Source organism: Chlorella variabilis (assembly GCF_000147415.1).
Source record: "Chlorella variabilis unplaced genomic scaffold CHLNCscaffold_4, whole genome shotgun sequence".
In the NCBI taxonomy this organism is placed as follows: Eukaryota; Viridiplantae; Chlorophyta; class Trebouxiophyceae; order Chlorellales; family Chlorellaceae; genus Chlorella; species Chlorella variabilis.
The window spans coordinates 1793548-1805545 of NW_005435084.1; the positions used below are offsets into that span (position 1 = coordinate 1793548).

General features: G+C 69.2%; 4 protein-coding genes across 4 annotated transcripts in view; 3 read left to right on the top strand and 1 right to left on the bottom strand.

The window, feature by feature from the left end:
* Positions 1 to 324, top strand: part of CHLNCDRAFT_57124 (hypothetical protein) — a gene marked incomplete at its 3' end in the record, with an annotated part of 14179 nt that extends 13855 nt beyond the window's left edge. Inside the window, exon 27 of the mRNA XM_005850100.1 lies at positions 234 to 324. Coding sequence (XP_005850162.1) covers positions 234 to 324 — 91 coding nt within the window. The remainder of the gene's footprint in view (positions 1 to 233) is intronic.
* A 1963-nt stretch (positions 325 to 2287) lies between these two features.
* On the bottom strand, positions 2288 to 2558 carry CHLNCDRAFT_15978 (hypothetical protein; the record flags this gene model as incomplete). Its single annotated transcript, XM_005850352.1, has 2 exons — positions 2288 to 2337; positions 2453 to 2558. Coding segments are annotated over 2 exons (156 nt in total), but the record flags the coding sequence as incomplete, so codon positions are not given.
* A 1785-nt stretch (positions 2559 to 4343) lies between these two features.
* Positions 4344 to 9745, top strand: CHLNCDRAFT_142322 (hypothetical protein; the record flags this gene model as incomplete). The annotated part of the gene is made up of 11 exons (XM_005850101.1): positions 4344 to 4406; positions 4582 to 4678; positions 4805 to 5136; positions 5340 to 5540; positions 5710 to 5899; positions 6085 to 6791; positions 6932 to 7046; positions 7197 to 7294; positions 7505 to 9035; positions 9172 to 9275; positions 9413 to 9745. 11 exons carry the CDS (start codon positions 4344 to 4346, stop codon positions 9743 to 9745), a joined length of 3771 nt encoding a protein of 1256 aa, XP_005850163.1.
* A 1115-nt stretch (positions 9746 to 10860) lies between these two features.
* CHLNCDRAFT_142323 (hypothetical protein) overlaps positions 10861 to 11998 on the top strand; it is a gene marked incomplete at both ends in the record, with an annotated part of 3955 nt that continues 2817 nt past the window's right edge. Inside the window, 3 exons of the mRNA XM_005850102.1 lie at positions 10861 to 11386; positions 11567 to 11726; positions 11877 to 11932. Coding sequence (XP_005850164.1) covers positions 10861 to 11386; positions 11567 to 11726; positions 11877 to 11932 — 742 coding nt within the window. The remainder of the gene's footprint in view (positions 11387 to 11566; positions 11727 to 11876; positions 11933 to 11998) is intronic.

Consider the following 11998-nt stretch of genomic DNA (forward strand, 5'->3'; position numbering starts at 1 on the left):
TACGACGCGGGCGCGGATGTGGCGATGGAGGAGGCGAATGGGGAGAAGAAGAAGAAGAAGAAAAAGGTGAGGGAGCACGCTTGTGGTTGTGTGTGGCGATGGATCCGGGCGATTGGCGCCGCATGTCGCAGCCTGGGTCTGGCGCTCCTGCCCCTGGCCTTGCCCCGCCAGCATGGCAGGCCCCTTGCTCGTGCCGCTGCCCTCACTCTTGCCAGCCTTGCACGCTGCTGCAGAAGGACAAGGAGGCGGCGGCAGCGGCAGAGGAGCCGCCGGCGGCGGCAGCAGCAGCAGCAGATGGCGTCGAGGAGAAGAAGAAGAAGGTGAGGGCGCGCGTGGTGGTGGCGTGGGGACCCGGATGCTGGCTGGCAGCAGCCCTGCTGCGGCTCCCGCACATGTCTCATGCGCGTGCGGTGCGGCTCCTTGCCTGCCCTCTGCAGAAGAAGAAGCGGGAGCGGGAGGCGGAAGCCCCCGAGGCAGCGGCGCCAGCGGATGGAGAGAAGAAGAAGAAGAAGAAGAAAAAGGACAAGGGAGATGCCTGAGCTGGGCGTTCCGCGAGCTCCAGCCGTGCTCGCCTGCCGTACAGACCACATGCACTGAGCGCACCATTCCGGCGTTGTTTTCCTCCCTCCTAATTTTTTGCCTGTTCTTCCCACTTTATTCCGTCTGTGACCAAGAAGGCCCCTGTCTTCAGCCCTTGAGACTCATCTATGCAAGACACCTGTGAAGGGCATGTCGGCAGTCAGCAGCGCAGAATTGTGCGCAGTTTCCAAGGAGGTGCAGCCCTCCTGCTGGCTGTTGCGGTCCACGCCACCACCACCACAACGCACATCTGCTCTTCTGCCTTGAGATCAAGTCTGCCAGGATTACATGCTAGGGCAGCCACGTCTGGGCAGGATGCAAGCCTGACATGTCGTCTGCACAAGGTGCCCTTGCCACCGCCGCCGCCTGGGGAGCATTCGCGGCCGTATGCCTGCGCCCCATCTCTCGCTCCAGCCCCACCCCTCAGCGTCCTGGTCAATGCAGCGGGTGGAGGACAGGGGCGGAACCAGTAGCAGCAGCAGGAGGTGTGGCGCTGCCGGTTTGCGCCAGCCGGTGGCTCCTCCACTCCCAGCCCCGCCCTGCGCCGGAGTCGCAGCGCTCCAGAGTGCGTGTGGCGTGTGGCGTTACAAGCAGGTGTGCATCAGCCAAAGTTCAGCGAACTTGATGGCTTTAGCAAGGCAGAAGAGGGCGGGCCGTGCGTGTGCGTGTCGAGGCCCGTGGGCATGCGATACGTGGCGGCGGCGCCTGCTACGGCCGTGCGTGAAGCTGTCAAGCCGTGCTGCTGCCACTCCTCACTTGAGCTTCTTCTTGGCTGCAAGAGAGAGGTGAAATTGAGGATAGGAGAATAAGAAGGAGGTCAGGCGGCACCAGGCGGCGGCAGGCAGCGGCAATACGGCATCGCCCCCATTTCCGCAACCAAGCCAATCGGCAGACTCACGGCGCAGCTGGCTGCAAGCAGGCAGGGAAGGGGAGGGGGAGGGAAGGGGGGAGGGGAGGGGATTAGCGGTGGGGTGTGTTGGGCGGCGGCTGGGAAAGCGGTGCCGGCGCGAGCGCAGCCAAGCAAGCTCCACTGTACACCGCTCAAAATCAACCCCCCACAACCTGCTGTGGCCGCAGCTCTTCTTTCTGCAGGCAGGGAAGCAAGCCAAAACACGTGCAGATCAGTGCCAGGCCAACCCTGCCCATGCACCAGCCAGCCGGCGCCGCCACCGGCCATGCGCGCCGCATAACATGCACCCCGTGCATAACATGCACCCCGCCCCCTTCGCTCCTCACCGGCAGTTGACGGCGCGCGGGTGCAGGCGGGCGTAGCACCTGGAGAGCAGGGCACAGAGCACAGTGTCAGCACCAACCACCACCACCACCACATGCTGGCCGGGGCGCTGGCCGCGACAAAACATGTCTCTCCAAAGAATGACCCCACGGCCGTGGGGATGGCAGCCGTGAGGCAAAGTGAGGAGATGGTGATGTGGGGTGCATATTCATCTCAAGAGCGGCAAAGAGAAACCTCTCGAGCCAAACTTTGGTCACCCGTTGCAGCGGCCGCATGGCGCGGCGCCCGCCGCATGCAGCCAGCCAGCCAGGCCACACCCACACCCCAGCCTCACTTGCGGCAGATCATCTTGTCCTGGTTGTACTTGCGGGCCAGGATCTGCAGGGAGGGCTCAATGATGCCGCCGCGCAGGCGCAGCACCAGGTGCAGGGTGGACTCCTTCTGGATGTTGTAGTCGGCCAGGGTGCGGCCGTCCTCCAGCTGCTTGCCCGCGAAGATCAGGCGCTGCTGGTCGGGCGGGATGCCTGCGGGCAGCGACACCAAGGCCAGGCAGGGCGCTCAGCAGCCAGCGCTGCAGCAGCTGCGCCGGCGGCGCGGCGGTGGCGGCCCAGGCGCCGTCGTCCTCCATCCGCTGCTCACCCTCCTTGTCCTGAATCTTGGCCTTCACATTCTCGATGGTGTCCGAAGACTCCACCTCGAGGGTGATCGTCTTGCCCGTGAGGGTCTTGACGAAAATCTGCATGGTGACGCTCTGCAGAGGGGGCGGCGGGAGGGCCCAGGGAGTCGGTGAGACCACGCTGCCATCTCCTGGCCCGCCTCCTGGGGGCCAGGCTGCCGCCGCTGGACTTGCATGGCCGCAGCATGCTGCTCTGCCGCTGCAGCCGGCCTCCGGAGCAGCCTCACCTCTCTCGCCAACCAGCAGGACAGAGGGCGCTGCAGGCGGGCTGGCCGCCCATGTGCGTCTGCGGACCCAGGCGCCTTCTTCCCGCGACCGCCCATGCGCTGGTCACACGGCTACCCAACCCAAATTTGATCTTGCACAGAGCAGCTGAGCGCCATCGCGGCTCAGCTGCAAGTTGGGCGGCTTGAGACTGTGACACATGCGTGGCGAATTGTGTGTGAGCAGCCTTCAATACGTGTGAATCCCACATTGTCTGCAATGGCAAACCGTGGATCGAGTTGTGCAGTGGCCTTTGGGAGGTCACTCCTGCCGGCGCCCTGCGGCGGGCGGCGGGCGGCTGGCGAGCAACCAACGACAAGCTCCTCCGCTCAGCAGCTCTGTTGCAGATGGACCTGCGTCGAGTATTGATGCGCAGCTCAGCGTTGAGTGGGGCAGCTGATGGCTGCCTCTCTGTGCTCCCCAGACAGCCCGTATTGACCAGTGGCGGCGGCCTAGTTTCATGCGCCGACACCACTCACAGCGCTGTGCCTGCTAGTGTCTGCCTCCGCAGCAGCACCACAAAGCAGCTGGAGTGAACCGCAGCATAGAGTGGAACAGGTTTGCTGGGCACGTGGCCAGTTCAGGCTGAAAGTCCTATTAAGTGCGTGGGGCGGAGACTGCTGTCAGGCTACCAGCTCGGCCCCTTGGTGGCTGGGTTTATAACAAGGCAATGGGTTGGTCGTGTGTTTCCCTAGCATGTACAACAAGTTATTTGCTGCACGTGGCAGCAGCATCGATGCATCACGGAACCCTCAGTCGATCAGAATGCAACACCAGTGGCAAGGATCGCAGGTTTGAAATGCCACACACGAGAATGGCCAGTCAATTCATCGTAGAACGTGAATGCAGCGGCAGTTTTCTTCAGCGGCCATGCCAGGAACCACCCAAAACGGCGCTGGGAATGTGCACCAGTGATGGGGGCGGCGTAAAAGCAGTGGCGACATCCGCACGCTGCCGCAGCGGCGGCCTCTGCCACCCGCCAACCACCTTCCTACCGAATTATGGCGCGGTGGTGGCCGGGAGGGGCGAGAATGCCGCCCTTCACATCTACATGTGCTCTCCCACCGCAGTTCGGGGACCTGCAGCGACTCCCAGCTGCCGCGCCAGCTGCCACCCCACGAGACCGGCTCCGCACGGAACCAACCCAAACCCTGCAGCTGCAGCAGGCACCGTAGCTATTCCCTGTCCCTCACTGACCACCCACAGATCACTGCCCGCTCGCCGCTGCGCGTTGCAAGGGCAAGGGCAAGGGCAGAGGGAGGTGCCAGCACACTCGCGCCGGCCACGCCCCGGCGTTTGCCCAGGGACTCCAGGTTCAAAATTGGATGCCGGGAGACGCACTTCCTGGATCAACGCGCATTGGGATTGAACACGCGCCCTGAGCGGGACACTGGACCAGGGGTGACTTGGAAAGGAATCAAAATCGCTGTGACCACGGCGGGAGGGCCAATTTTCGGCCCACATGCCTCCCCACCACATCCTCAGTCTCCTGCAAGCGTCAGCAGCGGCTGGGAGGGCGCAGCCAAGCGTTTCAGTCTGGCCGCCACCCTTCTGGGGCCCGCACGCTGATGGATACGAGCGGCGGTAGACATGGATCCCCAGCAGAACAACGCAGCGCAGCCGGTCGACTCTCTGGGCCTCCCAGGCCTGCAGGTGCGCGCTCATGCGGTCTGGGCCCCCAATGCACGACCTGCGGCCTCCCCTTGTCTGCAGGGTGCATGGTGGCGCGGTAATGGCGGCAGCGCCGGCCTCCGGGCCCAGCCATGCGCCGCGCACTCGCGGTGTCATGGTCGCCTCGCTTAGCCTTCCGGCCAGCCCCCTGCTGCAGGGCAACGCACATGAGCTGGACCAGTTGATGCAGGAGGGCATCAGGGACGTCCTAGGCGGCAGCCAGGGCTCCCTGCTGCCCATACCAGGCCTGCCGGGTGCGCGCCGCCCGCCCGCTGCGTCCCCTGCCACCCCCTTGCGTGCCCCCGCACGCGTCCACGCCTGGGCCACGCTGGCGCCTCTCCTCGACCCCCTCGTCCTCACCCCACGCTGTGCACGTGCAGAGGGCGGGCAGCTGCCGATTGTGGACCAGCAAGGCCACCTGCAGCTGGGCAGCCTGGAGCTGCCGCCGCTGCTGCCGGGCGAGCCCGATGTGGCCAGCCAGGTGCGGGACACCAGCTGCAGCGCGCCGCGCCGCCAGGCGCCCCCCTCGGCACCCATGTCTGAGGATGAGGTGGACCAGGACGAGGAGGAAGAGGAGGAAGAGGAGGAGCCAGGAGGCGGCGGCGTCACGCCGGGCGGGGACGCCGGCAACGAGACGGGCAGCTCGGGGCGCCCCGGCCGCGGCGTGAAGCGCAAGAAGGCTGGCAAGGGTGCCAAGCGCGGCGCTGCACCGGTGAGCTGACATGGCGCCCCTGATGGGTGCTGCTGCACCTGGCGCCCTGATGGGTGCTGCCCTCCCTGGCTGCTGGGCCGCCGCTGCGCTTGGGAGCAGCCGGCATAGCCTGTTGGGGCGGCATGTTTCGGGGCCAGTGAGCCGCTCGTGGGGGGGCATGGCTGTTGGGAGGCCCACCGGCTGGGCTGGCTGTGCGTGTGCAGGGCATGCAAGGGCGGTTCAGCGGGCGGCTGGGCACCAAGGAGGACGAGAAGCGGCTGGCGGCCGAGTGCCGCCTGGTGGGGCCGCTGCTGGGGGGCGCGTCGCGCGGCGAGAAGTCGCTGCACACGCTGGCCAAGCTGGTGCGGGCCATTGCGGCGGGGTCGGTGCGCGCGCACCTGGAGGCGCAGGAGGCAGAGTGCCAGGTGGGCCATGGGCTGGGTGCAGGGGGCGGCGTGTTGGTGGGCACGGAGCGGGGCAGGCTGATTGCGAGGGCCGTGGCGCCCCCTGCAAGCTGCCCCGGCATCGGTCCATCCTCCCGCATGCCCCCAGCCTGCGTCGACTCGGTGTGCCCGCGTGCCTGCCCCCCCTCAGGACCTGCGCGCCAAGCTGCTGCTGCTCTCGGACGGCGACGGCCAGCAGCTGATCCGGGTGCAGGACGAGAACACGCAGCTGCGGCGGGAGCTGTCGGGGCAGCAGCGGCGCGTGGCGGAGCTGGAGCAGCAGCTGGCCAACGCCAACGCCAAGATGCAGCAGGCGCTCAACCAGAGCGCGGTCATGGCGGGTGAGTGTGCATGCCAGCGTGCAGTGCGCTGATCGTCTAGCCAGCCTGCCAGGGTGTCTTTGCACCGTGCTAATCATGCCGGCCCATTCTTCAAGGCCGGCTGCCACCACTCTTCCTTTGATGGGCCACGCAGCTACCCTTGTGCTTCCTCCGCCCCTGACCACGCCCCCCCCACCCTGCCGCAGGCCGCGCCTCAGCCGAGCAGGCCATGCACCGCGTCGGCTCGCTGCCGGTGCTCCCCGTCAGCGGATCCATGGCGTTTGCGGGGGCGGCGGGTGGCGGAGTGCCTCTGCCGGTGCCGACGGCGGCGCTCACGGCAGCAGTCAGCCTGCCGTCAGCCGCACCAGCGCAGCCCCAGTTCATGCTGGCGTCGGCGCCTGTGGCTGCCATGACGGCGGCGCAGCTGGCGCCCGCGCCGTCGGCGGGCATGGCGGGGGTGGCCACCACCGCGGCGCAGCTGGCTGCTTCCATGCAGCCCTCGGGGCTGGCGCTGCCGGATCCGGCGGCAGTGGCGGCGCAGCAGCAGGTGCAGGTGCTGTCGGGCATGCAGCCGGCGGGGCAGGTGGTGGTCAGCATGGCGCCGGCGCCCTCGGCACCGGTGGTCCAGCAGCTGTTGGTGCAGGCAGCCAGCGGCGGCCTGCAGCCCATGGCGCAGCCCACGGTGACCAACCTGTCTGGCGGGGGCCTGGGGGCGCCCAAGCCCGCCGTGACCACCATGTCGGAGGGGCTGTCGGGGGAGGCGGCGGCGGCGGCGCTGCTGCCGCAGGGCACGCAGACGCAGCTGTCGGGGCCCGGCGACTCGGGGCCGGCGGCGGCCGCTGCCGACCAGGCCGCCCAGAACCTCAACCAGCAGGCGCAGCACCTGACGGTGCAGGCCTCGCTGCACGGCCAGGTGCGCGGGCAGGGGCCGCGGCGCAGAGTGCGTGTGCGTCGCGCACTGCTGCTCCCTGTGCGCATCCCAGCCCATGCTCCAGCCTCACCAGTGCTGCAACTCTCCCTGCCCCTCACACCCTGCCGCCTGCCCGCCCGCAGGCCAAGTCGCACGCCACCAGCCAGGCGCAGCAGCTGGCCTCCCAGGCGCAGCTGCATGCCCAGGCGTCGGTGCAGGCGGCGGTGCAAGCGGAGCAGCTGAAGCAGACCCTGGCTGGTGAGTGCAGCAGCAATGCCCAGCGCTGAGCTGGCGCCGACGGCCCGGCGGGACCGCCGACAGTGAGGCCAGCCCCACACAGCACCTGGAGAGGCCTGCCGACCTCTTGCCTCACCCCTGTCCACCCCACCCCCTCCCCGTCCCGTGCAGCCGCCGTGCTGCCAGACACGCAGCAGGCGCAGCAGGCGGTGGCAACCGTGCAGAACCTGGAGGAGCGGGCCAAGGCGCACGCAGACATAACCACGCAGGTGGGGGGTTGGCGGGGGCGGCTCAGCTTGGACCCGGGGGGGCGCACAAGTGGGGCGAGGCCGCGTCCCTGTTTGCACACGCGCGGCTGCCGATGGCGCCCCTCCGCAGCGCCCGTTGCACCGTCAAATCAGCTCTGTGCCGTGTTGGCCGTGCCACTGACAGTCCTCCCGCCCCCACCTGCTTCCCCCCCGTCTCCGTGCGCCCCGCAGGCGGTGGCCCAGGCGCGGGAGCTGCAGGAGAAGGCGCAGGTGCATGCCACGGAGCAGGCCAAGGCTATGGCTCAGGCCAACATGCTGCAGGCGCACGCCCAGTCGCTGCACGCCTCCGCGCAGCAGCTGGAGGCGTCGGCGCAGCAGACCACCTCGGCGCCCGCCTCCGCCGCCGTGTCTGGGGAGCAGCTGATGGCGGCGGCGGCGGCGGCGGGCGGGCCCATGCAGGCCTCTGGCCAGATCCCCGCCCTGCAGCCCGTCATGTTGGCGGCGGCGGCCTCGGGTGGCGCGCCGACCGTCACGCCGCCCCAGCAGCAGCAGCAGCAGCAGCCGCGGCAGCAGCAGCAGCAGCAGCAGCAGCAGCCGACAGCTAGCGTCAACCGGGCAGACACCGGGGCCGCTGTCGAGATGGCGCCCCTGGCGGTGCCCGCAGCGCCAGCCGACGCGGCGGCGGCGGCGGGCCAGCAGCACTTGCAGCAGGCGGTGCTGGCCCCCGCGCCGCCTGCGCAGGCGGCGGGTGCCGCGGCCGCGGCGCCCGCCGGCGCGCCCACGCTGGTCCCGGCGCAGCTGCCAGACGGCCAGGTGGTTCAGGTAGTGATGCCGGCACAGATGGTGACGCAGGCATCTGGCCCCATGCTGGCCCAGGCCTCTGGCCCGCTGCCCGCGCAGATCGTGGGGCAGGCCCCGGGGCCCATGGCGCCCTCGGCCTCTGGCCCGCTGCCCCAGCAGCCGCTGATGCAGCCCAGCCTGGCGGCCGCCGCCACCATGCCCGCGGCACCCAGCGCCGCGGTCGCCATGCCGCCGCCGCCCGCGCCCGGCGCCGACCCGGCCGTCATCCAGCAGTCGGCGTCAGCGCAGCACACCGCCCACCTCCAGGAGCAGCTGGCTGTGCTGCAGCATGCGCAGGCGCAGTCGCAGGCGGTGGTGCAGCAGGCGGCGGCCGCGGCTGCGCAGCACCAGGCCGCGGCCGCTGCGGTGCAGGAGAGGCTAGCAGAGGTGGAGAAGCAGGCGGCGGCGCAGGCGGCCGTGCAGGCGGCAGCGCAGGCTGCCCAGACCGTGGCGGCGGCTCAGCAGGCGGTTGCTCAGGCCCAGATGGAGCAGCACGCCGCCCAGCAGCAGCTCAACTATGCGGTGGCAGCCGCGGGGGGGGCGGCCGCCGTGGTGGCCCACCAGCAGGCGGTGCAGCAGCAGGCGGTGGTGGTGGCGCAGGACCAGCTCAGCATGGCGGCCGCCGTGGCGGCGCAGCAGCAGCAGCAGGCCGCCGCCGCAGCAGCTGTGCAGCAGCAACAGCAGCAGCAGCAGATGCTGGCGGCCCCACAGGCGATGCAGGTGGATCTGGTGCAGCAGGCCGGGCAGGCGCAGCAAGCTGCGCAGCAGCAGCAGCAGCAGCCGCCGCCGCAGCCGCAGCAGCAGCAGCAGCAGGCATTCATGCAGGCGGGTGGGGGCGCTACCCCGGTGCCCGCCGCTGCGTCTGCCATTCTGCAGCCCACGCCGCAGAGCTTGCAGAAGGTCCCGAGCCACCACTTCGAGGGTGAGTGAGGCAGGGCTGGCTGCGTCCACCTGAGCTCCACACTGCCCCGTCAGTCAGCCTGCCCCCCTGCCGTCTCCTCCTGCTCACCTCTTGCACACCGCACCCACGCCCCGGCCTGCCTGCTTTGCTGCCGCAGGCGCTGCGGTGAAGATGGAGCCGCTGGGGTCGTCCGGCATGCCTGCCAGCAGCGGCAACGCGCTGATGGAGGCAATGGCGTTGAGCGGCAGCCGCGGCACCGCGGTGCGTGGCGTTCCGTGTGTGTCGGCTGCTGCTACGGGCGCATGCGACGACTGCTGCCCCGTGTCCACGCCTCTGCGGCGCTCAGCCCCTCACCTGCCAGCGCCGCCCTCCCCTGCCCCTCCCCCTGCGCCCTGCAGCCGTCCGCGCCTGCGCCCGCCCCGCCGGCAGGCCAGGCGGCGCCCCCCGGCGGCGTGTCGGGCTCCACCGGCCTCACGCTTGCCTCGGTCTCCACCGGCCTCACGCCGCAGGTCGGCACGCTGGACCTGCCGCCCGGCATCGAGGCCATAGTGCCCAGCGACCAGCCGCTGACGGGCGACCCGGCGGCGCTGCAGGCTGCGGCGGCCATGGGCCCCGTGGTGGCGCTGCCGCCCTCCTCGGGCATGCCGCAGCAGTCGGCGGGGCTGTCGGTGCTCAGCATGCCGCACTCCGCCTCCGAGGGGCTGCCCGTGGCCTCTGGCAGCACCATGTGAGCCGCCGGCGGCAGCCTCGTCATCAGCTCGATGTTCTTCGGCACTGTTCTTCTTTCCTCGTCTTCTTCTCCCCGCCCCCTTTGCGATCTGACTCCCTGGGCCGGGTCGCACCCACACGCCAGCCCCCATCCTCCTCCGTCTCTGCTGCCTGCTGTTGAAGCCGTCAACGGCCTGACACTGGCAGGGCAGGTACCCCTGGCTCGTCCCTGGTGTGGACCCACCCCCGACCTACCCCCCTTATACCATCCCCAGTCTGACCCGCTGCACCGCCCTCCTCTGCTGTTCGTCTTGCACTGCCCCCAATCCCCCTTGGAAACACGCGCCTTGCATGCGTGTGGCTCTGCCCTCCGCCGCAATTCCGCCCTCCCATCCGCATTTTCCTCCCCGCACTGTACACTATGGCTGGCGGGGTGCAGGGGCGATCGCTCCTGGACCCCCGCCGCCTGTGCGCGCGCCCCCCCATTCACTGCACACCACCTTTGCTGTGCGCATTCTTCCAATTCCTTTCATGAGATCAAACTGCTCCTGGCTGTCAAAGCGCAGCGGAGTTTTCCATGCCTACCCCCCGTCTCGCCGTGCCCCTCCCCTGCATCCTCTGTGATTCAAGGTTCGTCTCCACCCCCGGGTTTTGGGTCCCCCTAGTCCAACTTGTGTAGGTGTGCAGAATGTAGGAATGATACCATCCCAGTCTTTAAATTTCTTCAGCCCCAAGCTACTACAACTTGTATAGTCTACAAGGAGGCTGCGCCGGCGCCAGCTGGCTGCATGCTGCAGGGCTGGGGTTGACCCGGGGCTGGCCCAACGGCAACATGCCTGTTCGGCATCCAAAGCTTTTTGCCACGCGGTTGAGCTCCTCTCGCGCGCTGGTCGCACCGCCACGTCGTGCAAAGGCGGAGGGAGAGTAGGAGGCCCACGCGTGTCCGCTCGGGTGAGCGCGTGCGGTCGCTTGGGCCCGTTGCTGCGCCTTGTCATGCAGCACGATCACGTTCGGCTGCCGTGCCGCGGAAAACCCCTAGGGCACCCAAGATGTCATGCTGCAACAATAGATCCTCTCAATTGACGTTGCAGGAGGGATCCACGAGCTGGCCGTAGCTGGGTTGAGGGCGGCAGCACGCATGGGAGGCGGCCGAGGGCGCCGCCCCCGCCAGCGCCACCTGGCCCACCTGGTCCTGCTGGCAGGTCTGGTGGGCGCGGCCCCGCGGGCGGCTGCTGCTCCCTTTGACCCAGACTGGGCCCAAGATGCATACGCCGGAGCGCAGCCCGCCACCGGCCACCGCGCGGGGCAGGTGGCGGCGCGGGAGGCGGCCGTTGCGGCGCAGCTGCTGCAGGCCATGGTGGCGGCCTCTGGCGGCGGCGACGGCGTCATCGCCTCGGCGCCGCCACCCAACCTGGACGGCGTCGACGTGGGCAGCCTGGCCAGCCGCCTGGTGGCGGCGGCTGTGGCCGGCTTCCAGACCTCCGTCATCTACGCACAGGCCAACAGGGGGCTGCGCCCGCAGCGCCTACTGGGGGGCGGCCGCACCCACTACTACCAGATGCCGCAGGGCAGCCCGCGCGGCACCGTCGTGTCCTTCCCCGGATGTGCCCGTGCCGCCAGGGGCCACTGGCCCTACGACCCAGTGTACTGCAAAGAGTGCTTCGGTGAGGCTTGCGCGGGCCAGGCGGGGGATGTGTGTGTGGAGAGCCTGCATGGAAGGAGTGGTGGGCTTTGCGCTTTGCAGCTGCTTCGGACAGCACTGCAGGAAGGCAGCGCCCGACCGTCCACGCGGTCCCTCACACTCCCCCACCGCGGCACATTGCTGCGGCACCCTGCGCCTGCAGGCCTGCCTGAGGAGCTGTCCCTGACCAAGCAGGCGCTGAAGCGCGGCTACGCCCTGCTGGCGCTGTCCCCGAAGGACCAGAAGCACCTGTGCTGGAGCTCCGGCACCGACATCTCCGCCAACGATCAGTCCCAGGCGAGGCCGCCCGCCAGCCTGGCGCAGTGAAGCCAGCAGGCCGCCAGGTGGCAGCCCCTGCGCCACCAGCTGGGCGCCCCGTGCATGCCGTGGCCACCCCCAGCCTCACCAGCTGCCCGTGCTGCACACCATTGCCACCCTCTGCCGGCCAAGCTCTCCCTCCCCTGCTGCTGCAGGTGCTGGGCATCATCGCAGACTTCCTGCTGGCGCGCAACCTGCAGGGCCTGCCGGTGTACACGGTGGGCGTGTCCAGCGGCGCCACCTTTGCCCTCAAGCAGCCTCGATACCTCTACGACTC